This window comes from Accipiter gentilis, chromosome 1 (assembly GCF_929443795.1).
Source record: "Accipiter gentilis chromosome 1, bAccGen1.1, whole genome shotgun sequence".
In the NCBI taxonomy this organism is placed as follows: domain Eukaryota; kingdom Metazoa; phylum Chordata; class Aves; order Accipitriformes; family Accipitridae; genus Astur; species Astur gentilis.
In genome coordinates, this window is record NC_064880.1 from 24,706,468 (window position 1) to 24,732,877 (window position 26,410).

General features: G+C 43.7%; 1 protein-coding gene across 1 annotated transcript in view; it reads left to right on the forward strand.

The window, feature by feature from the left end:
- CDK15 (cyclin dependent kinase 15) overlaps positions 1-23,330 on the forward strand; it is a 35,958-nt gene extending 12,628 nt beyond the window's left edge. Inside the window, 5 exon segments of the mRNA XM_049798888.1 lie at positions 2,769-2,862; positions 7,715-7,778; positions 14,905-14,953; positions 17,739-17,878; positions 23,221-23,330. Coding sequence (XP_049654845.1) covers positions 2,769-2,862; positions 7,715-7,778; positions 14,905-14,953; positions 17,739-17,878; positions 23,221-23,330 — 457 coding nt within the window.
- The last annotated feature ends 3,080 nt before the right edge of the window (positions 23,331-26,410 follow it).

Here is a 26,410-nt window from a genome sequence, read left to right on the forward strand (position 1 = left end):
CAGAAGGATCCTCATAATGCTGTCAGAGCAGTAACTGTAAATCCAGTATCTCAGAAGGAAAGTTGAGGCCTCTACTGAAAGACTAACATGATGACTAGCACTAGTTTCTAAAGTCCTACTTTAACAGATAGACAAAAATACCTGGGAAAAGAGTGGAGTGTCCATATATCAGTTGTTCTATCTACTTCTGGCCTTTTCTTTTAAAGAAAAGCATATTTCATCCAGAAACAAACAGAGATCGAAACAGTCATAATTGCCATTGATGAATCAATACAGTATCAAGCAGGCATTAAAGGCAGCTGGTTAGCTGACTCTTGCTACAGGAAGCAAAAAGCCCTTCCTTTCTGGCAGTTATGGTGGGTCTGATAGTTTTGTCTTTATTAGACACACTGAGGTTTAAAAGCTTCCAGAGATAATGGGAATAAACCAGGAATACAAAGAGAGCTCTACCAGAAGGTGCATTTGTAACAACCCACAAGTTGTTCCTCTCCTCAGACTGACAGCTTGACTATTAGTGAAAAGTCTGTTTCATTAGATTGGAATTTTTTAACTCTTTGCTCATGAGTAATTCTTAGCAAATGCTACCTGAATCTAGGAAAAAAGATTTCTGCTGTTGCCAGTCTATTGGCCATTTCTAGCTAGGACACCAGAACCCAAACTGTGGGTGAACGACAGGATCATTTGCTCCAAAACCACATAGAGCTGATCCTCTTCTCCCTACAAATCAAGAGTGCCTAAATTGCTTTATACAGTTAAACTTGTGCAATGGAATCAGTGGATTACAGCAGCCCCTGTGGTTCCAAAATAGGGTGAGCCATCTCAGCATGTACATCAGCTGTGAAAACAGAAAGTTAGTATGACACTGGTCTCAGTAGAATCAATCTGTGGGCTCCAAAATAATATCTAGTGATGTGGTAGTGCTATGAAATACAAAAAAATCTATGTCACAAAAGCTGTGGATTAAGTTTCATGACGCCTGGAGCCTGTAAGAGCACATTAGACAAGCAAGGAGCTAAGCTCACAAGACCCAAGGTTAGGGTACAGGAAGCTAAGGGAAAGTACAGCAGAGGTGTTTGTGAAAACAGCGTTAGATATGGATCTGCAAATAGGCTTGGCATCACCTGATGCACAAGGATGACCAAAATGAATACCACAGATGAGTTGCATGTCAGGCTTTCAACTGACCACAACCAGGTGGAAAAAGCATCTACAGTATTGCAAAAAAAAGGTGCAAGAGGTAACACAGCAGTACAGATGACCAGAAAAGATTACCAGTTGCTCAGCAAGTGAAAATAATACTTTCAGAGCCTGTTAGGCAAAGCTAGGTTTTCAACATTTGACCTTAAAGGACTCAAATTTGCTATAACCAAAGAAGATTGATACTGAAGCCTGAAAAGTTGTAATGGGGCTTAGTGAAAAGACAGGAAACCTAGAAGGAGTTTGGAGAAAAAAGATTAAAAAGTAAATGAGCAGAGTTTTACACCATACAATAAGAGATGGAAATACTTGCAAATAGGTAAGTCTACCCTGACCACAACTATCTTATCGTTTTTGCCAGCAGGACTAATAACCTTAGTAAAATTAAGCATTTTTTGCAGGGTTTGGTGCTTTTTTTTTTTAAGCTGGATCATTTGCTTTGGCACAAGTGCAGAGAAGGGAATGGCATAAAAATAAGAATACTTTAACTTGCTGTTGTCACCAAGTTCTTTATGCTATGAAATCTTAGCTTCAGTTTTCCAGTGAAGGGCTAATTGCTTCTGAGGAAAAAATCGCTCTAGTGGTTAGTGACTCTGTGTTCTTTCTGCATCTAATGTATCCTTCAAGCCAATAGAGTGTGTAGTAGTTCCCTGTTCATCTTTCCTGCTGTTATCACTCCAATTTTGCACCTTTTTCTCATGGAAAACAGCGTAGTATTCCACAGGCTTCTGCCACAACCATCTTTTTAGATGTATTCGTAACAGGATACATTGAATGAGACCTGAAACAAATTGTCTGGTGCTGGAAAAAAAGATGGTGCTTAGTGGGTTTCTTTTCCAAGGATATCACCTGTCTTCTCTTACTGGTGAAAGGTGGGGTTTTTTTTTAGTGGATGGTGCTGATGAGAAAAAGGAGATGGGAACAGCCTTGTGTGGACTTTGCCTGCTTTTTTTAATTTTTCTAAAATCCTGGAGGGATGTGAATGTGACATATATCTGGTCTGGTCCCATCCTATTTGACTTGTCAGCTTTTTAATTCAAGTGTTTCAATCTGTCGGATTTGGATGAGGTTAATGATACTACATACAACTTGCAACAAGGGCCAGCTGCAAGTGCTTAGAACAGTGCTGCAAGACCAGGGATATATAAGATGGCCCTTCCCAAAGGAAACCTTCCTGACTTCCCGCAATCAGTAGGGCTTTTTATAATGCTACATCCTCCCTACCACTATACTGTAGAGTATATCAGTCTTCACTGAAGCCTGTATTTATTTACATATATACAGACACCACCCCCACCACCCCCCATCCTGCCTTGCTTCACGGACACACACACACTCACTAGACAACATGAGGTGGGTATACAATACTTACATTAGACTGGTACTTTTCAGACTTGAGCTGCAATATATATAGGGTTTACAGGTTATATCAGAATTTCTGCATTTATAAATTGGGATTTCTAAATTTCCATTCCAACAATTATCTCTCTTCCTTTCTCCCCTGCCCATCCCACCAATCACATTATATATGTCACATACGTGAATGACTTAATACCTTGGGTTTCTTGCAGGAGTGCAGGCTGTATATTTGTTGAAATGATCCAGGGCCAGCCAATATTTGCAGGAACTTCTGGTACTCATGAACAGCTGGTGAAGATCTGGGCGGTGAGTAAAATATACCCTGAAATGGGAGAGAAAAAGAATCTGTTGCTCCAGCCCCCTACTTAATTTTGGAGTCCTGAGCATAGGTCCTGTGAATAGTAGAAATAATTTGGTTCAATCTATCTGCCACGTTCATAGCAGACTTTGTAACCCATTTTATATTTGGCAACTTTCTTACAGATACAGGAGTAAATCAAATGACTTTCCTTTGATGTTTGTCATCTCATCAAAAATTTAAAGCCAATTAAAGTGACATCAAATTGAAGAATGCATAAAAGGTGTGCAGATACTGCAAATTCTATTCCTTCTTGTTAAATCCTTTACTTACTCTAGGATACAGCACACCATATTATCACAAAGGAGCTCTAATACTGCTCTTAAACTACCTTGAAAATGGCAAGACCCTGCGGTTTTTCAGAGATCCTTCTTCATTTTAACTTGGAACATTTTGTATCATCCAGTTTATGGTGCAGCCCTAGAGACTGCTTTGGCATAATGGAAAGTGTGAAATTACTTTATAAAGGCAGCAGTGAGAGCAGACATATTCAGGAGCCTCTTAAGCCAATTTTTCTGCTGGGGAAACTGAAACACAGAGCCACGTCATTAGTGCAGCTTGGTAGAATTGAGGCAGTTACCAGCATGAGCAGATTCTGTATGTTTGTGACTGCTCATTGCTGACCCTGTTACTGATTTGACAGGAAGGTCAACCTATAGATTCCTATTGGGTTTTGCTGTAGGTGTCTGCCCTTTCACATCTCCTCCCAGGGGTTTACTCTTCTGCATAGAGTGTTTCCCAAATGTGGGTCTTCAAAGGAAAAAGTACAGCAAACTGGAATTTGGAAAGTGGTGAGAAAGGACTTTATAGCCTCAACTCTGTGTAAGTCAGACTTTTCCTCTTAATTCCTTCATCCAGAAATATTCCTGCCTGGTAGGCTTTTCCTATCTGCTTTTAGCTAGAATGTGATAAAAAGTCAGGCAAGTGGGTCCAGTTCTTAGACTTGAGTTCAGTCCATTTAAATAAGTGCTGAATTTCTCTTCCATAGAGAGTGAAAAAAAAAAAAAAATCCATACTTGGCCAATTAACAGGGTTCAAAGCCAGGGCAGGGCCCAGTTTCCCAGAGTGTGAATGAAGGGTATCCTTCCACTTATGGCTCTGAAATCTCTGGATACATTTCCTGTGGTTTTGCAGTTGGAGGGTTATAGCCCTATCGTCATTTCTCTGGTATTATAACTAATACCGTGATTAATAGGATTTGTGCTATAGAAGGCAAGAAAAAACTTATTTAAAAATCATGAGGAAGCTTTAAGAGCCATGAAATAATTAGTGCCTTTCACAGAAGGTTTTATGTTATTATACAGCCTGGAATGAGGCTCTGTGTTAGGCCAGGATTTCAAAGCTCCTTAGAGGCTTTCGATGCCTAACTTGAGATTTTTTGCCGAGTGTGAGGTTCAGAACGGGGATTCCTACTGTTTTCTAATAATCAGTTCCTTTCATGTACTAATAATAGAGGCACCCTGCACTGGTTTAGAGACTGTCTGCATTTGTGTGCATGAGTCTCTATCACCCAGCATGCTTGTCTCCACGTCAGACTGCTGGTTCAAACACCGTATAGATATATGGCTGGAAAATCCCCATTGTTTGTCTTCTTGAATCATCAGGACTGACTGTCATTTCACCAACATTTCTTCTAGAGGCAAGTGCCACCTCAAGCAGCCTCCATTCCCCATCTCTATCCCTGGCTGCTCCTTCCTGCTCCTGTGTCACCTCTCACATGTGGGGCTACATGAACTGGGGAGCCTATAACTTGTTTTTTTTCCTGAGTTACTCTAAATAAGAACAGTTTATTTACCCAGTTCATCATCTGGCTGCACAAACAGTAGCACTAATGACCAGTAGTATTCATGAAGGGATGACACAGGAGCAGAACCAAACGGGAAGGGAACGAAGAGGAAGGAGCTACTTAGGCTGGCAGTGCTACTTATGGAAGTATGACCTGAGGGAATGCGAACTGTAGTGTCTCCAGTTCTCTTGTGGCATGGAGAGTAAGCAAACTTGACAAACTTAAGATCCATCATTCAAATTTCAAGAAATTGGGCACAGGTTTTGCATTAAAAAACTCCATTTTCTTGATTAACATTGTGCTGAGAAGGACTTCATGTGGGCTGGATTAGACTGCAGCATGCCACCAGCATGCTTTTGTGGCTGAGCCGAACATGTGACACGTGCCAAATGAATGACTACAAGGCTTCTCTACATAAAACATAAAATATAACTTCCCAACAAAATTAAGCAAAATCAGCTAGGGTGATTCCTTCAGCTGGTTCATCACAGGAGATGCAAGCAGTTAGAGGGCAGAGAGAGACAACAAAGACTTACACCAACTTAAAGTGCTTGCTGAAATACAGGCATTCTAAATATGCTTCTGGCTGAAACTATGCCTCTTCCAAAGTGCACTGAGCCGAGCTGCACCAAGACCTTTCACTACAGGTGCCTTTTTGGAGATGCATGGAGGAGTAGCGAGTATAGAGAAGCTGTTTTGCTTTATCTGTTGGCATGCACCAGAGAGTTAACAGCTAGATTTAGGGTGGATACACAACAGATAAAACAATCCCCAGAGTATAATTAATTTCAATTAAATAAATATAACTCATTGTCTGATTTGGCAAGGAATCTCACTAAAGGTCCAGGGGGAAAAAAGAGAAAAGAAAAAAAAATAATCACCTGCCCTGTTACCTTGGAAATGCAAAACTAGATCCAAATGCATGGATTGGAATAGCATCTTTTGTAAAAAAAAAAAAAGACTCAGAAAATATAAATATAAATCCATATTCATATGACATTCAGTGACTGGTGCTCTGAATGCTTTCACACCTCAACTCAGCAAAATTTAAGCATTTGCTGAAAACATTATGTTGCAAAGTACAAGCATGCACAAATAACTATTTTCTTAAATTCTTCACCAAAGAGAGGCAGAGTGCTGAGCTGACCCTGAAGAGTATGATTTTACTATGTACTGAACTTTCTCAGCTCCCTCCAATGCCTTTAGGACTGATGCCCGATGGCTCACAAGAAACCTTGAAGAATGAGGGCCCAGATGAGTACAGGGATGGCACTTCAGAACACACACCTGGATTTTCAATACAGAACATTTTAGAGGGTTTGCTGTAGCCTCCTAAAAAGCTAAGAGGGTAGCAAAAGAGAGCAAATTCTGGATTCAGGTTCAGATTCCAGCTCTCTCCTTCCTCTGCACAGAGAGTTTGCTCTGGGCAGACCTGCCCTGCTTACATGATACACACACCAGTCAAGAATGCATCCTCATCCAGAGCTGTCAAATTACCCTTGGTGCAAGCCACCTTCCAACATACTCACATGGCTGAACGCTGCAAGACACCTTCTCTTTGGAGAGCTTTCAAGCTTCCAAGACTGATTTGGGGCAGCTTCTAAGACTGATTTTACAGGTGAGCAGAGACAAGGGTCCTACCCCTTGGTCTTTGCTGTGGCAGGGTGAGTCCATAAGCAGTTTGGAAACATGGACCACAGCAAGCCACGCTAGCTTGCTTCCCCCTACAGACCACCTTACTAATATGTGCCAGCTGTGAGATGCAGTCCCTGCTTGTGGCTGTCCAGGTAGCTGTAATTGTCCTCACAGCTGTTTCCCAACTCTGAGTGAGAAAAGGAATCAGCTACCAGATGCACAACTGCAACAACCAGGCTTTAGATTTCTTCCATCTTTAATGTATTTTTTTACAGATGCCTGTTTTCTTGCAATCTTATCACAAGTTTCTGTGAGGCCAAGTTCTCTATATCATGTATCCCAGCTTTCATTTTAAGGGAAAGGAATTGTCTATCATATGCAAAGTGTAACTAATATGAGACAAATCTAATGTTGGAGAAGAGAAAGTGAATAAAAACCCCTGACATTTTTCATGTCAAAATTTCACCATTTTTTGAGGAAATCTGATAATTTGGGGGGTTGTCTGGATGATAAGCTTTGATTGCTTGGAGTTAGAAGTACTGATTTATAATACCATATCACATGCTCCGGAGTTGTCTTAAATATGTGGCTTTACCTTTTTAGCACAACTCATCCATATCAATAGGCGCAAGGCACTTTTCATGTGGTAAGTAATAATAATAACAACACTAAACATCTGCAACTGCAACCAGCACAGAAATCCAGATATGCTTTATCTCACATATTTCAGCAGCTAAAATGAGGTTGGAGGAGGCTTTACTGGCCCACACTTTGCTCAGTGAAGACCTACTCCTGAACCCCACAATTCACAATAAAGGCCGAAGACTCCACTGAAGCCCTGGACCCTTCAGGATGAGACACTGTACTGCTTTCTACATTCTGCCAGTAGACCTGTCTGCCAGCTTTTCTTCGTCACCTTGGAATGGCAGGCGTTTCTACACAGCTCACAGCCTGTGCTGCCACTGAGCGTATCAGCTGCTGCCAGCAAAGGTGGGCAGAATAAGTCCCCAGTGCAGCTCTGGTGCAGGAAGACACCTTCAGTGGTGAAAGGGGCTCAACAATCTGACCCCTGGAATGGCAAACACATGCCGGAGTGGCACCTGGCAGTGAAGCTGCATACGCTTTCACTGATGTTCACAGCAGCAACAACATTCAATCTCAGCAGGACCCTTTCGGCTATAAAATCAAGTGCTAAAATGTCAGTGTCCTTTATGCGCAGTGGTAGATCCAGCACAAGCCAGGGCAGTGTGAATCTGTGCTGGTTTACAGCAAAGGCCAGTCTTTCTCCATCAAGAGTGATTCCTCCAGCTCCACACCAAGGCAGAGTACTGGCAGACAGAGGTTATCGCTCTTCTCATTCTCTTTCTTTTTTTGCACAGGTACTGGGGGTCCCAACTGAGGACACCTGGCCAGGACTTTCCAAGCTCCCCAACTATAACCCAGGTAGGATTTAACTCACAGGAATGCCAACTTTTTCTCTGAGCCACTAGCCACCCAATTTTTGGGTCAGTAATTCTCATTATGAAAAATCCTGTGCTTCAGTGTTACTGAATCCCTTGAGCTACTTAATGATTGTTGTAGGACCCACAACAACACTGGGATTGGCCTAGTATACAAGCAAAGGTACACGTGTGGCAAAGTTGCCTCACTGAGTGCTGGGTATATATTAGGCTGATGGAAGATTTCATTGCTGCAAGTGCTGACAATGTAAAGTCTCCACTCCTCAGTGCAAAGGACCGATGTCTCCTGATTTAGACTGGAAAAGCTGACAGGTACCTGGAGACACAGTTTATCTGAACTGTCCTTATTTTTATGGAGATTGGTTTGGGGGCCTTTAAACCTCAGTTTTAAAGGTCACTGTCCCTGATTTTGATGTGGGCAAGGTGAGAAATCTGTGTGATTTATAAAGCGGGCTTCTTTTATTTCCACATGGGCTGGTAGAGAAGTCTGTGTCCTGGACTTCAAAGGGCCAGTTGTCTCTTATTTTGATGTGGGCAGGTTGAGAAGTATGCTTTGAAAAGCTAGCTCAGTCACTCTCCCTCTCCCTCCCTCTCTCCCCCTTTCTCTCTCTTTTTGTTTAATGTTTTCTCTTGGGAAAATATATTCAAGTGTCAGTGAGGGGGAAATGATGAGCACTGATTCTCAGCCTCTCAGCAGGATCATTCTGTAAGAGAAATATAAAAGTGAAATATTAAAAACCCTAGAATGTGAAATCCACCCATCTACAATCTAGCCATTCTCTCTCACTTGTACCCTAAGAGAGTGGTGGGGGCAGCCTGTCTATCTGGAAGCGGGGGGGGGGGGGGGGGGGGGGGGAAGAGCAGGGGAGAGAGGAGGAGGGAGAAGACGTGCTTTAAGCAAGACGTTTACAGGTTTAGTAGAGCATAGTAACATCTTTTCAAAGAAGTGGGTGTTGCTCTGTGACCCAGTCCAAGATACCCCTCCTTTGATTCTGGTGCATGAACACTGAACAGCCCCCATTTTCACATGGTAGCCGCGATTGGCTGAACAATAACCTGGTCTCACAGTCGAAAGGACTGGAATCTTTCACACAATTAGCTGAGACACATTAATCAAACCAGCGTGAAATGGGAATGTGTCGCTGTCCACAGCAAGTTTAATTTGGATAGGGAGCAAGCACAGAGCAGACAGCTGGAGGAAGCACTTTCTTCTCTAAGTTGTTGAAGGCTTGGCTGGATAGTCTACAAGTTGGGAAGGGTAGTCTGGGAGGAAAGAAATGCTCATGTGTGGGACAAACTGATCACAAAGAATTTTTTTATGACAGTCATCTGCTCATACAAGGCCAAAAACTCTCAGCGATGATGATTAGGTGTCCTGATGCTATATAGAGGGACAATCTAAAAGTGCAAGCCTTAAGGCTATGCTAGCAAAGAAGCTAGTACAGACAACAGAGAATGTGTGAGTGCCCAGGACTGCCCTGAGCGGTGACTCCCACTTAGTTCTTATTTTGTCTGAGCAACAGTGCTGTCCTCTGCTGCTGTGGAGAATGCCAGTGGCAGGGCTGGGAGGGAGAGGGCAGGCACCTAGGCAGCATGGAAAGTAAAGACAAGTCTAGTCACCATAAGCAATTTTCAAGTCTGAGTTGCTTTCAGGCTTGATAGAAAGTTTCCCTAATGGACTCCAGTGGGGCAGAATGGACCTGTGCTGTGCTGTGATCCTATGATGCTGGTGCCTTTTGTGGCTGGAGCAGACAGAAATACAGGAGTTAGAGGACACCTTCCTGTGGGAACACCCCACCAAGCTAGCAAACACATGGGAGAGGGGTGCTAAGCCAGTGTTTGGGGCAATAGCTGTGCCAGCTGGAGAGGCAGCATCCCTTTTCCTCTCCTCAGAGCCTGCTTAAGGGGTTCCGAGCTGCTCCAGCCACGTACTGGAACCAAGCTCTTGGCTCACATCTGGATTATACAAACCAGTCTGGATAGAAGAAGGTTAGTCATATAAGGTTGGACTATTTGCCTTAGTCATGAACTAGATCAAGTCAGTTTTTGATGGGGCTGCTGGTAAAAAGGCAAATCAGTCTCTTTGTTTAAAGCTATTTGCCATTCACATGCCCCTGTGCACTTCCCCTCTCTTTCCTGAAGCACAAGTGCTGTTTCCCCCCCAGGACACACTCAGCCCAAGTGGAAGCTGTGGAGTCTGCCTGAGAAAACCTTCTCTCTTGAGGTTATTTCCAGTCCAGTTGTGCTATTCTGAATGCCTGGGATGGTTCAGATAAGCAAACAAACTTTGGAGCGCTTCCCCAAATCTGATGGCTTGAATGCTTTTAGCTAGTCCTATTGATGTTCGCAGTGAGCGCAGGCAGCAAACAAACAAACAGGTTCCTGCCCGAGGCAAGGAACTAACACGGGCAAAACAAAGCACTGAGGTGTGATCCTATTCTCATTGAAGTGGATGGCAAAACTCCCACTGGATTCAGCAGTGTAGGCTCAGCCCCAGAATGAGGTTGTTACTGGGAGGGTTCCTGGGCCAGGTGGGTTAGTAGGAATCTTTGAAATGAAAGCTGGAAATCTTTAGATGTTTTCCTATCCCTACTATGGGCTTGAGCACATCCTGCTGCAGTGTCTGAAGAGGAGATACAGCATGGGCTGTGGGGTCTGTGAGCCAGGCACACGCAGGGCAGCCGGAGCAAGAGCAGCTCCCCTTCCCCATCTATCGGCAACTGGCAAGGGATGAAATGTGCGAAGGAGTATTTGACCACCCTATGCCCCTGTGCCTTCTTGCACAAAGAAGTTCAGAAATAGGCCTCATGCCCATTGCCTACAGTTTGTCAAAATCTCAACCTGTGCCTAACCCGAAGTGAACAGGAAGGGTGGGTGAGCAACTCTTCTGCGGCCAGCCCTGCAGCTCGTCATCTCGCCCCCTCTCTGCAGGAGAGACACTTGGGGTAGGGAATTACATGCAGCCGTGGGGCCTGAAAGCATGGTTTTACCCCAGCCCTGGCTTGAGAACCAGTTCCTGCAGAACATGAAGGGTTGGGAGAGCTCCTGCCCCACGTTTCAGCGCGCTCGCTGGCCCTCTCCCTGGCTCCCCAGGCTTAGGAGCCCTGCCCATAGTGACAAGGCTTTGCCCTGTGTTTGTTCATTTGTTCTGTTCCCCTCATTTTGCTTCCCCTGAAAGAGGCAGTTGTAGCTCTGTTAACACTATTTTTGAAAGCTCTCACGCTGTGTGAGCTCAAATCCTTGCATTAATCTACTGCTGTGTTCATTTCACTGCGCTGAAAAGCAGGGAGTTTAAATCCCCTCTAAACACCATTGGTGACACCAGAAGGCCAGTGTTTTGATCCAGCCCCATTAATGGTTACAAGTTTGAATCTAGACAGCAGGGGTCAAGGGCAGGAAAGGATTAGGAATCACAGCCCATGACATTAAGCTAGTGCTTTTGCCAAACTGGGAATACTGGAGCGCCCAATGTACCGAGTTGTTTTTTGTTTCCTTTTTCTGACATTTGGAGTCCAAAGAGTGGGGAATAGTGCTTATTTGTTTATAACATGATGAACTCGCTATGAGTGAGCTTTACTCCTTGCTTTATCGCACAGGCTGACTAATGAAGTTTCCTATGCCAGCTAGCATCATCTCACTTAGCAGACACGGGGTTTACACCGTCTGTTTCAGATGCAGCAATGACTTTTAAATTAAGCCTAGCTTTCCACCTATCTGCAGGCTTCGCTACGCTGAATGAGATTTAGAAGCTTTCCAGACTCAACTTCTGCTCCCGAGTACGGGTTTTTATTATCCGTTGCATTTCCAAAATGTCACCAGCAGATGGAGGCAACAAGCAGCAGGCTCTGAAACGCAAACTGAAGTGACATTTTTGAGAATGCAGATGAAGTCTGCACTCCGAGTGCGCTCTTTTTTTCCGCTTTTTTTTTATCTCACTTTTTATGCTGATGCTTCATTTAACAAATCGGATGGTTGGGAACTGAATTCTAAAACGATGACATTTTTATTGTCATAATAAACTGCATGTGGCTTTGATCCCAAAGGGAAGAGCAGCACTGTAACTAATGCGCAATATATGCTGGTCAGGCTGTAGGGAAACTTCCTATCTGTCAGGCACTGGGCACAGACTGCAGTTTCCAGCCTGCCACACAGACAGAGCTCTGCTTCTGTCCTGCAGCCACAGAGATTTCACTAATGAGAGAAATTTTCTCTGTGAGCCTGCAACCCCAGCGTTCATCCACAGCACTCGGCATCCTCTTTCTCTCTCTTCATCAATTAGGAAAGTTTAACTTTTGTCCTCTGGCTTGCTTGCCTCATTATCAGTTCATTAGCCACTTCCACCTGGGTTTTCATTTTCAGGAAGGTATTTCCTCATTAGCACACGCTGACTTGCATTCGGATAGAAAATAACAAACCCAAGTGCTACCTTTCAGATCTACTCGTACTGTTAGAAAAGCCAATCAGCCCTACACAATCCCATCATTTAATGTCTATATCATCATTGTAAGACAATTAAATCAGTAGTTCATCCACTTTTTGGAGTGATATCCAAATATTCTTTATCTCTTACCTTTAAGGAGTAGGTGTTTACGTTGTTTTACAATTTTAGATTGGTCTTAATCTTACAGTAGGGAAAATATTTACTGCTCTGTTCTTACCCTGCTCAACACAATGGGGCCTCAGCATTCTCTAAGGGTTTGTCTTATATGGGGTCAGTCAGGAGATTAATCTGAACTGATTTAAAGTGGATTAGTTAACTGCATTAAATCCTTGAGCAGAGACACACTGTTTTCTTACCCATATCTTCCATTTATAATCAAAGCTCTGTATACTCAAAGTGGCAAGTTTGGCAGTCCTCACCCAAGCAGAGTTCTCCACTGAGAGATGTGTTTGGACGGGGACAGCAGTAGTTGGCTCCCTGGCTCTTACAATACCCCTTGTAGATAATTATTAATCTCCATGTTATATAAATGATGAATTTCAGTCAAGAGGCTTACTTGAGACAGCGAAGACTATAATTCAGGTATTCCTCTCGGTTCCCAGTAAGCAAGCTGCTATTTCGGTCTGTAATGTAAAGAAAATCCTATTTCCTCTTTGGAATGTTAATCCTGAAAATGCACTCCACAAAAACAAAGTGACATTTCACTTAGATATCACTGAAATATTTTGCCCTGCTGTTATCAAATGAACATGCATTTTTAAACTTTTATGTTAAACTCATTAAAGAATATTAAGGTTAAAAGATTTCAGTAGAGTTAAAGTACAATATTTAAGTAAACCTGACATTTTTATTAAATATTAAAGGAACTTTATATATTGTCATGGAATATTTCCATCTCGCAAATGAAAATTTTCTGGCAGAAAGTTACAACATCTGAAAGTTTTTGGCCAGCTCTGTGAAGAGGTAAAAATTTCTACCTCATACAAAAAAAATCTTAGGCCTTTCCAAACCATTTTTAAAATTATTTTTCTTATATTCTGCCTGGAAACTTTACATCTCTACTCAGTATGGACAATTTATTTCTACACTTTTATTACAGTCAAGGGGGCAAAATGAAGGAAAGAGGGTCCAGAGAAAATGTTATTAGTGATCCAAGAGGAACGTTCTGCCAGAGTTAATCTCAGTGACTGATTTGGGAAGGGGCTATTCAAGATACTAATATATAACTTCTATATATGGGTGATAATTCCAGTGCTCTGACACCTAAACAGTCATTAATCGCATTCCAGGTTATATTGCCATTTACTGCTTTAGCAATTACCTTAGTATTTGGGTGTAGGAGAACACTTCGATTGTGAACTGTTACTTACCCTTTGATAGACAGGTTTAACAACCTGCTTACCTGGCTTAATGGTGAAAGATTGCTGCTGGAAAGGTTAAGTGCTGAAAGTTCAGTCATTTTCACTTTTTCAAATTGTTGGTGCATCAAGTCAGATAGTGAGTGACCAAGCCCCTAGGCCTGGCACTCTGGAAATGGCCACGCAGGTGAAGGGAGATGGGACTCCTGCTTTGCCCACAGCTGGCAGCTTCTGTCCCTGAATGATGTGGCTGGTGCTTCTGGGCAGGAAGGGAGGGCAGATGCTCTCAGATGGTGCAGGATAAGCCCCAGCCGAGCTCCCAGTCTACTGGCAACAGACCAACGGCGTTTGCTTCCTGGTGGTCTCGCTGCCGTGGGGAATGCTTGTCCAGGCTGGGCTGGAAGAGGGGTCTACACCACCCTTCCTGCTCTCCTTTCCATGGCTAGAGCACCATTCACCTCTGCTGTCAGAAACGGTGCTCAGGAAAATGTAGCTGGGTAGAAACTACAGCCTTTCGGATGCAAGAAAATGTCTCTGTTGATCAGCACTAAGAGGAAATCTTCCAGGCGTAAGCCATTCATTCATATCTAAGCCTGAGAAAATTCACGCTTTGTAAGAAAACATTTGAGGAATGTATTCCTCCACATTTTCCACAATGTTTAGAAATGTGTCCTTGAAAAATGGCAACAACACAGCCTTCCCAAAACTGCAAACTCTGCAAAGTTCCAGTCTGGTAGAGATGTTTGAATCAGTGAGTACAAAGCCTGCATGAAAACGGTTAACTTGATAAACAACAAACTTAGTGAGGGATTGACAGCAAGAGCAGTGGGCAAGAAGAGAGTAGGACCCAAGTGTCTTTGCTCTGTCCCCAGCCTTTCTGCCAGATCCATGCAGAAAACCCCATGTGCCCACACGGCAATACATAAAGCTCAGCAGCCCCTTCGTAAGCCAAGACAATCGCTGGGGATTCAGGCCTGCACACCTCTTTCTGCTTCCTTCATGTGAAGGCTTTAGGGACTGATACTGCTTTTATTGAAGTCAAAGCTAAGATTCGCACTGTAACAGAAGGAGGGCCAAGGCCTATATTCACAGATGTATGAAGGGAAAGGGTTACAGAACTGGAACAACCTTATTAACATCAATGCTGGTACTCAAGTCCTATAGGAATAATGTATATTTATAAACACTAAGAAGACAGATTCTATAGGGCCCTTTGAAATTCTGAGCACACTTTTTTTTTTTAAGGGCTCAAAGAATGGTTTTTGGCTTGATTTTCATTTAATCCTGTGATTACATATTACACTTTCTAGAACTGGTTGCTTCCAGGAGACCTCAGAGACTCCGAGTCATCTGTGACAGGTAAGCTACCTATAACGGCAATGTCAAAATCGCCTCTGGGTTTATTTGTTTCTTTATGTAATCATTTAATTTGAAATGAGCTCTTTTGGCAAGCTCAGGAAGATCGGGGTGGCTCTGTAGTAACAAGCAGATCTAATGTCAGTTAAGTAACTGCTTTCGAGAGATTGCAGTAGAGGTAGGCATATAGTGGGTTTATTATTCTCAGAGGAGTAGTGATTATTCTCAGATAAGTGGTGATTCAATGACATTATGAGCAGCTTTTTGTGGGGCACAGTTCAATTCAGAATGTCATACTTTCCCAGGCCCTGTTGCCCAGACTGAAGACAGACTTTACGCTGTCCCAATTTTCATTTCTGGAAACAGACTGTAGGAATGTTGCTAACAGTGGTAAGGAAGACGTGCTAGGAGAGCGTTTTCATGAGACAATGAAATAATCTTGTGATTAGTTAGGAGGGGAAAAATCGCATTCTTCAGTGGCCAAAAGCTATGAGACTAGGGCCATGGTTACAGACCTTGGCTTGACCAGGCACACCACGACCACCACCACCACCGCCCAATCTTGGTGTATAACCATGGCCCTAGTCTCATAGCTTTTGGCCACTGAAGAATGTGATTTTTTAAGCACATATATGTACACACACACACACACGCATATACATAATGTAAATATGTATCAGTGGAAGAAATTTAAAATCAGGCAAAGTGCCCTAGCCTAGCTCAGAGAGTCATTAAAATCGAATCTGCCCCCCAGTACTGATTTTGAGGCACACAACAGGCTTTATAGATATGTAGGAAAAGACTAGATAGGATTTGTCCTCATGATTGTGTTCATGCACAGGTCAAGAATCAAATATTCTTTGAGGACATAACCGCATTTTTCATCGCTGTTGTTTATTGCCTGCTCAGCTCATTGCTTGGGATCCAGTGGTGCTTGGAGGGAAGTGTGCTGCCCTTCAGGGCTGGGTTTCCCAGACACTGTTCTGAATGGCTGAACATGCTGAAGTTTTCAGCAAAGCACAGGTTGCTGAAATGCCAGCCATTGTCACGCACATCTTCAGAAACACACAAAGCTCAGTACGTCCGATGCCATGATAATGCAGGTCCTGGAACAGAACAAATCCTCTCTCAGCCTGAACATAGAAATAACTATATTCCTTGCAACTCTGCTGTATTGCACTTCTGCTTTTTGGCCATAATCCCTTGACAGGCCCCATTACAGACCCATACCGATGGGCTGGCCCAGCGCCTCTGTGGCAGAACTCTGGGCTGCATGTGAGCCAGCTCCAACTCTGCGTTACACAGTCCTTATGCTGGTGTGGCCGAATGGCTGCCTTGGCATGCCTGGGTCTTGAAAAGGAAAGAACTGCTTCATACAGACCACTCAGCCATGACTCTCCGTGACCAATTAAGAAATCAAAGGGGAGCTCTGTGTGGAGCTTGGCCACCACCAGGAAGCCTGAGACATGGTGGGAAGCACTGAACCATGTTGTTGCCCAGTGTGGGAGTCTGTAACAGGAGCGAGCAAGGGGGAAGAGGGTCTCCAGTAAGACCCTGCCATGGCAGGGGCAGCCTGTGGTGCAGCTCTAGCAAGCAGCCTCAGGCTGGATGCTTTGGTTCCTGTCCCGTCCCTGCTCCCCAAGGCAGCAGGGGCTCAAACTGTTTTGCTGGAGGTGAGAATTCAGCAGTTACCTACCACAGTGAGGCCAGATACCTTTTACAAATCTATTTCTCAGGATATCTGCCTCTCTCTGTCTCTCTCTCTGTGTTTTCTCCTTTTTTTTACATCTTATCTGCTCAAAACAAAACTGTCAGCATGTCAAATGTCCTGTGTAGAGAGGTGGGGTGCAGGGGCATGGGGATCCCGGCGCCTGATGTCACTTGGAGGGGAAGCACGGGTGGGGGCTGAGGGAGGAAGCACAACAGGCCATGCTCCGATGGGCCTCCTGATGCTGAAACATGATCAGAACAAACAAACAAAGTAAAAGCTGTAAAACTAAATGACTATATTTGTTTCTTTGTTGGTTTGTTTTCTCTCTTCCACTTCCTTGTCCCCAGCTGTGTGCTCCTCTAGAAAGCAGCCACTTGGCATTGGTATTTGCTGGGCATGGAGCATGTGTGTATTACATCTATTTTAAGCACTTCTCCTGAGAAACATTCATCTCTGTGAATCCCCAACACATTTTACAACCAGCTGCACTACAGGTACTAGGGTAGGAAAAGGGGAAATGGTATTTTCTTTAGTTTTTTAGTTTTGACCTCTGGTCTGCTCACAGTTGGCCAGTCAGGTTATTTTGTGCACTTGCATTGTCACTGTAAACTGGTAACACCAACCTCTGATATTCAGTTATGACATGTAAACCTCAACCTCAGTTATGACATGTAAAATATAGTCTCCCCAGCAGCATTTTCCCTTTTACTTACAACCTTCTTTTTACAAAATAACAATTTCTTTTCAAAATTCCTCTGAAAACATGAGTTTGAGCTGAAATCTTGGATGCATATCCTCCAACATAATCAAACTCACAAAATAACAATTTCTTTTCAAAATTCCTCTGAAAACATGAGTTTGAGCTGAAATCTTGGATGCATATCCTCCAACATAATCAAACTCACATGGAAAAGCAAATGTCCTGGAAAGCTATATAGCTGGAGTGGGTTTATCTAGCTCCCCTGTGTCCCTCCACTATCTCTGCCTCAAGCTCTGAGAAGGGCTGGGTCAAGTTCTGGTTCCAGCTTTCTTGCTTGTGTTCATCTCCTATGCTATTTTTTTCTCCTGTTTTCCTAGGCTGAGCAGGGTGCCAGCAGCAGAGGATTTAGCCTCCAGGATGCTTACAGCCTTCCCTCGAGGCCGGATCTCTGCGCAAGATGCGCTTCTTCATGACTTCTTCAGCCTTCTGCCTCCTCAGCTCTACCAGGTTCCTACTGGTAAGTTAACTCTCGATTTCATCTCACCAAGAAAAAGCTATTTCACCTGCTATTTATTATGAGTTTATTCTGTACTTTGAAAGTCTCTGCCATTCACTGGCCTGTCTTTCTCTTTTCTGCCTGCCCTCTCTCCCCACTCCTGTATGCTGCAAAGTTTACATCCCATTGCAAATTTGACAGCCTGTTTTTCTGTTTTCTTCCACTTGATCACAGTGCTAATACTAGAAAGGGACCTGGATGAGCTGCCGCCATGGTACATTTACAAAGTGGAGGTGTATATGCTTTGACAGGTCGTTTCTCCCCCATTCTGTAACCCCAGGGGCCCAGAGCTTTCCCTCGGGCTGGCTCACACTGTGTATTCAGCGTAACTCACATGCTGGTCCCTCCTGATGTCCTGAATTCCCAGCTGCTCAGCATGGTGTGCTAGCTCCAATTCCCTTGGACTGCTCCTCCTGCTCCCTTTTGATGTTCAGAGACAACAGCTGTTCCTCATACCCTGTCGCACCAGTTCCCCCTCGGTTTTACCTGCTTTATTTTCTTCTTCTCTTGCCCCCTTCTCTTAAGCACACAGCTGCATACTCACAGATCTGCCTCTCCTGCCCTGAGCTGAGAACAGGTACAGGGTGTCTCAAGCTACAGGTTCTGTTCCTCACTAGGAAAAGCTCCCAACTATCAGGTAATGGGCCAGAGAGCCCTCGCATTCCCCCTTGCTTCCTGGGCACCCACTACACTAGTTAATTTGGTGGGTTTATTTAAGATAGGGGCAATTAAGAAGAAGCCTTCTTGGACTGTGTTGTCAAGGTATTTGAAAACCTAATTTCTGGCTCCTGCGACACATCCCAAGCGAAGGAGCGGCCAGCTAGCATCTCTCCCAAACCGCTGCCCTTCAGAAGGTGCTGTGTGTGTATGTGCATGAGTGAGAGACATCTGCATTCCTTTTCTGTTCACCCAGCCACAGAGCACAAATCTACTTTGACACTTTTAGAAAAATGAAAAGATGGAATCTCGCAGGAGCCTGCCTGTGCCGGGGGGGGAGGAGGGGAGCACGCACAGCAGGAGGGAAGTTGACTTTTCTTTATACATATAGGGTTTTTTCCATGCAGAGTTTAAATTATGCCTGATAAAAGGAGTTTCGTGGATGTTTCAGTTCTTTCAAACCCTCCTGGCTTCCTCCCAATTAAATGAGGTTTGTCAAAGCCACAGGGCTCTGCTGCTGCCGGAGAGGCGGACAAGCACTTCCCGCAGTGACATCTCCAATCCCCAAGGGAGAAGATGAAAGTGTCAGTGCCAAGAGAGAGAGAGAGAGTGTGGAAAAAAACAGGTACAGAGACAGACAGTGTGAGAGAAAGGGAGAGAGTGAGGAGAAATAGAAGGAATGGGAAAACAGATTGGCATAATGTGTCAATCTCTCTGACATGCTGCCAGAGAGGGGATAGATTAATTTCACCTGGGTTTATGCACCATCCCATATTTATTATCCCCCATATTATGGCGAGAAGTACCTTGTGGACAGGAAACTGCATGGCGTTATCATAGCAACCAATGTGTTGGGAACAGAATCAAAGTGCACAGGGCTGAAACAAGTACAGTATGATCATGCAAGACCATATTCATGAGTGACTCATTAAGCCTGTAAAAATTAGGCAATTCTGAATAATTCCCCATGTAGCCATCCCTATTGCCATAACCGTGTAAGACATTTGTTCTCTTGTGTCATTTTGGCATCACACTATTTTGGAATTTAACTGTATCATTTTAAAATTCTCATTGCTATGATAACACAGTGCAGATTTTAAATATATTCTGTTCCCACTTTGTTCTGGAGGATGCTGGCTATTAGTCCCTATCCTCTGAAGGAGAAAGTTAAAGCAGAAGGGCAAAGAATGAGCTGGAGATGAAAGGTGAAAGGAGGAGGGGGTTGATCCCAAGGTGTGTGAGAGAGTAAGAGGGAAACAACATTTGAAAAAATAAAAGGTTCCCATAAGAAATGATTTTCTGTTTTTATGAAATAATTGTATCCATTACTGTCCTTTTTATAAGTTGCTATGACAAGCTGGAAGCTAGAGGAATTTTTCAAAGGTCAATCCCTGGGAAAAAATAATTGGAGAAATCAGTGTTTCAAAGATAAGTACCCCTCCAAATGGCGTGTTTCTGATTACTGAGGGGAATGCTAATGGCTGGAGGCTGGCTGCTGCCCCTGGGAAAGGGGACAGGGAGCATGGGGCTCTTTGCTTCCTGGTGGTCAGCTCCTGCAGAGGGGGAACAGGTTGCTGTTGCTTATGCTCATCTGGATGCAGAGTGCTAGAAAAAAAGAGTAGCTCACGCTGTAAGACATGAAGACTCCCCTGAGTGGGGCTAGTCCGCAGATGGGCCAGCTCTCCTACAGCTGCTTGCTCCTGTGCCTCTAGTGCTAGAAGGGGCTGCTAAGACCCAGGTTCAAATCCCACTCATCATCTTGGTGGCCTTAATTCTACACGTGCCACCAGCACCTCTGGATATAGCAACAGAGGAGAGGAGCAGGGGATTCTCCAGCTTCCTTCCGCTGCGGCTAGTAGCCTAAGGGGTGGCAGTGATGACCTTTCGTAAAACTGGAGCATTTGCTGTGCTTTTTCTGGCCTAAGCCAATCCTGAGACAATTATCTTTGTGCAGTGCAGCCCTGCACTGCAGCAGCTCTGATAAAACTTCAGTCTAACCCTTTGCCACCTGCTAAAGCAGAATGTTTTCTGTCCAATTAATCACTCCTGGAAGAAAGATGAGATCCTTGAATCAAGAAAGCATGAGCTGTGCTCTCAACTCAGTGTCAGTCCCGAAGTGCAAAGGGCCTTCTGAGAAGGTATCTCACTCTGCTGTCAGACAGGTCAGACACAGTAACAATTGCAGCTTATTATTCTTAGTTATAGATTTGGCTTATTTTCCCTCGAATGGTTTTGAGCAGACTCGCAAGCAGGGATGGTGAGCAGTGTGATTTGGGGTTAGCACCAGTGCGCTCCCAAGAAAACATACTGCAAGAAGAGCTCTGGCCAAACAACGCAGGCACGTGGGCCAGGGAGGCCTGAGCTGGCACCTCAGATCCTATCCCCACAGGACCAATGTCCAGGCTCAGTACACACCTTTCTCACAGTTCAGGAGACATTCAACCCTGGGCATACCATCAGCATAGCAGTTAGTCCTTAAGTCCACTTTATGCTCCGTGAGGAGGATTGCGTGTTGCGTGGATGTGATCCTGGCTTTGACTAGGAGGGACTTGCTCCTTTTGGATAGGGTTGGTCTCTGATTGTTACCTCCCCCCAGCAATTCAAAACCACTGTGCCAGGTGGTGATGACACTGTGCTGTTTCTCCTAAAACAGCCCGCTATTCAGCTTTTCGGAGACAAGGAGGAGGAGGGAGGCTTGATGTTGACAGAGCACTGTCATTTTAATGCCGGTTGCATCTAAATTAGTGCAAAGCAAGCATAGGCAATGAGAAGGTTAAGGCTGCAAGCCATTGCCTACCAAAAATCCCATTACTATTGGGATTAGCCAGCGCCGGTAGATATTATCACAGGGCACTTAGAAAGAAGAGCTGGCTTTCATGGACATCTTGTTTGGATTGGCTGGTTTCCCTAGGTTCTCCTACATAGCTAAAAAGTTTATATAGTCACATTTTTTTACTTCTGTGCTTTGCCACCTCTGTACTCAGCAAATGGATATCCTTCACTGCAAATCAGATACAGCCACCTAGAAAGTGTGTATACACTTAATGTGTATACGCTATAATGTGTCTTAATAAGGGAATAAACCGAAGTTGGTGTTGAGCAGCGAATCAGCTGTCACTCCTGAACCAGAAGCAGTCTTTCCTGTAAGGTGATAAAGCAAATCTTCACTTAACTCAGGAAAAATACCCCTCACTTCACCTGGCCTGATCTCCACAGTGGTAGAAGGTCTGCTTGCGTAAATACTGACAGGACACTGAGGTTTTGTATTCCGCCGTTAAGCCACCACCCTAGGAAAGAGCCATTGCAACATCACAGCAGATGTGTGCCAAGGGCACAGGCCTCTGGAGATGTTGCCCTGCTTAAGCTCTTCCCCAGGCGCTGGCCTGGAGCAGACATCGTGCTGGCAGGTGCTGGGCCCTGTTTAGGAGCACAGGGCGAAGGGGAAGATGGGAAAAGAAGGAAAGTTTTCTTTGCTTACTCCCCAGCTCATGCTCTTGCAAAAGCACAACTGGCGCAAAGTTTGGCCCACATGACTTGTGGAAACAAAGTCCTACAGACATGGATCAAATGCTCTGACTCCTCATTGATCTCAGGCCAGAGAATCTTTATAAAGGTCTTATTGTTCAGGGAGATGAACTGCTTTTTGGGGGGGAGTGCTGTTAATACCCTTCATGGAGGCAGACGCTATTGCATCAGAGGTTAGCACATTTTTTTCTTTATTTTGTCTAATTGCAAGTTGTATGTGAGGTTTCTTTCCATTTTCCCTTTAATACCCTTAAATGCAAACCTGAGGAGATTTATTTGTCTTGTTTGCTGTGAAAGACATCTGGACTGGAACTCCCATGTAGTCATTTTGCATCCTCAGGTGCACTTCTGCCTTCACCCAGTTATCAGCAGAAAAGAGCAAATGGGGATGCAGTGATCGGATTTCTAAGGCACAAAAGTTAAAGCTAAGTTTGAGATTGTGACAGCAAGCAACCATAAGCCTAGGAACTCAATTAGCCTGAAAGACAACTATCTCATTATCTTTTCTAAAATGATATAAATACATAAGAATATAAAAATTTAAAATAAACTCTCTCTCTATTGACTGTCTAGATGACTGAATTTCACTGCTCAATTTCTTTAAACACCCACTTTAGTATTTATTTATTCTAAGCGTGAAGCAGCTACGATAATTAGACTGTCAGATTTGGTAAGTTAATGAGGAGTCACTGGAGTGGAAGGTTTTGCATTTGTGAGATTGCTGAAGGAGAGAAGCCCCGTGCCTTCGCTCTATCTCTTTTTTCTTTTTCTTTTTTTCCCCCCCTCCGCTGGGTGGGAAGGAGAGAGCTTGGCAGCATGGAGATCCATTTGAATCCTTTTGATTAGCAGGTTGCATTCCTACCACCGTTCTACCAAATAGTATTTTCCTGGTTGCTCCAAGAAGAAGAAAAAGAAAAGAAACTGTAGATGAGATTTCTAGAGAAGTGTGCCTAGATTAAAGAAATAATTTTCAAAAAAAATCAGAAGGAATGGAGGTGTGAGAAATAGGATCCTGAATTAATTTATATTGTGGCTAATGTCATGGGAGAGCATTAGGAAAGTAGCACAATGAAGGAAAAGGACTGTTTTGCAGCTTTCTCTTTAACCTGATTTTTCCACAGGACAATCAGTGCTCACATTTCCAGGAGTGAGACTGCAACCTGAAATCTGTGACCTGTTTGCTTCTTACCGAAAAGGCCATCTCTCAGGAGGTTCAAGCAAGTTTTGGTAGAAAGCAGGGATGATATTGACTAATTCTTGGGTAAGCACATAGTGGCCACTGTCAAAGCTGCTGCCATCATGCTTAGCACATGAATTCCTTTGTGTACTGACGGTGGGAAAACAGGACTGATACCCAGGCTGGATGACCACATCCCAGGCTGAGGACAAGGTGGAAAATCTCACATTCAGAGAGAAGAGATCGGCAAGCCAATGGCCCCGGAGGCACAATGCTCAGTGGTATCATGGGACATTTGGGTTTGTTTTGTCATATTCCCAAGTCCCAGACCAGTGCCTTTTCCTCTGATGCCACCCCAGTCAAAATATTGCTTAATTTCCCTGTTGCTTAAACTGACCAAATTGCTATGTTCGCCTTTGTCCTTGTCTATTGAGTTCACATTTTATAGCTTACTTGTTTTGATTTCACATGCAATGGAACCTGAGCAGAGCTAGGCAAAATCTCCTTAGCTCATAACATCCTTGGTTTTAATTAATCACTATTTTAATATGACACACCTCAAAATGATGCTTCAGCATCAATGTTTTTAATCTGCTTTTTGTTACAGAAGACCAAAAGATCACTTAAAATCACTGCTATTGAAAGATATTACCAGAAAATACCCTTTTATTATACCCTGTCTCTTTGTTTACTTTTTGCATTTGTTAACAGTATGTGTCCAGTCAGTGTCATCACTGGCTGGGTCTGTGCTTACAGGACAGACCTGGAAACTGACCTTGAGGCCAAATTAGTTTGACTGTCTTATTGTCTTCCAAGCTAAAAGGCAATACAGCTGTGATTAGCAGGGCAAACCTCAGCTACCCATCTGTGCTTTCAAATGCATGTAGATGGCATGTACCTGCTATAGGATCAGGTCCCAGAACTCAGTGCCTGGTCTCACAACCTCTCTCTACCCCATCTGCCCTCATCATGTAGACAACAGCAGGCAGACAGGACAGCCTTGAGTCCTTTCGAGAAGGACCTGACACTGCCAGCCCTGTGACCGGATTGGGTTTTGGAGGCAGCCTGAATACATTCCCTGCTCACCTGCTCAGCTAAGTGCAGATGGGACGGCTGTTCCCTCTCTGTGATCAGAGAGGAACTAATCCTGCCAAAAAAGCTGGTTGTCAGTTCCACTAAGGCTTCAGGGACAACTCACTTGAGGAGGGCACTCATGCTTCAGTGTTCAATGAACTTGGATTTGGCCAGTTTTAACTCATTTTGAGAGTATTTCACAAATACATAATTTAAAATAGTGAAACCATTAACATAGTAAGAGATACTTTTAAACATTTTCTTTCTTTTTTTTTCATATTAACCTGGCCTCAAAGTGATTGTGTCCCCTCTTTTAAGGTGCTTACAAAACATACTAAAAAAGCTTAAATGTCAACTCAAGTTTTCTTCTGCACTTCATTACAGGAAAACATTCTATAAGTGATGGCGTTCATATTATTAATTCTCTTTTTAAAAAAAGGCATCTGCATTCAGACAGGCAAGCAAGGTTATAAATGAAACAGTAATTTTTTTTGTCATTGTAATAGGCTACCAATGGAAAGCAGGGAGTTCTCTATGCTTTTTCAAATCTAATCAGAGGTAGGTAGGCATCCAAAGCACAACAGCCTCGCACTGGCACATGAGAGAATGGAATTTCCTGGGAAGATAATGAAACCAGCCAGCCTTCCTTCATTGGCCAACCTGAGTTAAGTTACAAAAACAGACAAAACCAAAAAACTAAACATACCAGGCTCAATTGTGAATCCATGGGCCCTGAGTGACACAGCAAGGGACAAAACATCATCACAGTCTCCTCCTTGATCTCCTTAGGGTTTCAGGAAGGGAAGAGATAGTGCCAGGCATCTATCCTATGGTGATACACACCATGCCAACATGCCATCCATTTTCTACCCTATTCGACCTCTTTCCCTCTACCTGCTGAGGAGGAATGTACGGATCATTGGCATCTGCTTCCGTTCTCACGCTGCATCTCAAATTGTAGATAAATAATGCAGTGCCTCTTATATGTATGTGCTACTGTACTAGCTAAGTGTAGTTGAATCTACAGGAAGATTAGAACTTGTTTTAAACCAACTGTTAACAAGTAAAGTAACTAAAGTCACTAGCCCTGCAGAATATTTGTAATTAGGATTTATTTTTCCTTTTGATTCAGGACTTAGGCCATGGATTTTTATCCTAACAGAATTCCTTTGCAACAGGGGCAGATTCTACCCTCCACTACACCAAGGACCTTTGAAATAACTCTTGATATTGACAAAATGAAGCAAAATCTTTGCGAGTATAAAACAAGGGCAGAGTTTGGTTGGGGAGGTGTATTTTTAAAAATCACCTTTCAGTAGAAGACAATGAAATTGTGCAGATGTCCTGCCTTTTGTTTTTCAGAATGCAATGTCAGAAAGATTGACTTGGCAACGAAGATGTAACAGCACAGTCTGGACACTGGACTTGCAGAATAAACTCAGCCATGTGTCACTTAATAGAGAGATCCCTGGACCAGAAGATCGATGTACAAACAGGACAGATGGGGACTGACAATTGAAAGAATGTAGAGGCTGATCCAAGGCTTACAGAGACCTGTCATTCCTGGGGTTTGCCTACAATCTCCTTCAACAAAAGAGGTCCTGGGGGAAGGAGGGGATTAGTCAAAATTTGAGTGAAGTCTCCAGGGAAGATGGTTTCTTGGATAAAGTTGTCAACAAAAGGAATTGTTTAAGACTATTTGTTATAATTTCCTAGAGGGAGCTTCTGCCATTACTAACAGGATTACCAGCATACTGGTTCCACACCAGCAGAGCATTAGACATGTGCATTGCAGACTGGTTGCTTAGAGCTGAATTCAGGGGTCTTCTTATATTGGGTCCCAAATGTGTGCAGGTGTTGATGAGCAGAGGGGAGATGGCAAAGAAATAAGATGCAGCCAAACACGGGCCGGTTTTGGTCCAGCTGTTGCAGAGAGTCTTGGCTCATTAATGAGTTACCAGGGTGTTTTAATCTCCTTGATCTCAGGGCTGCTGACAGACTATGAGAAGGAAAGCTAATCCAAGGTAAGTGCTGATCAGGATACATGGGGAAATCAGAGA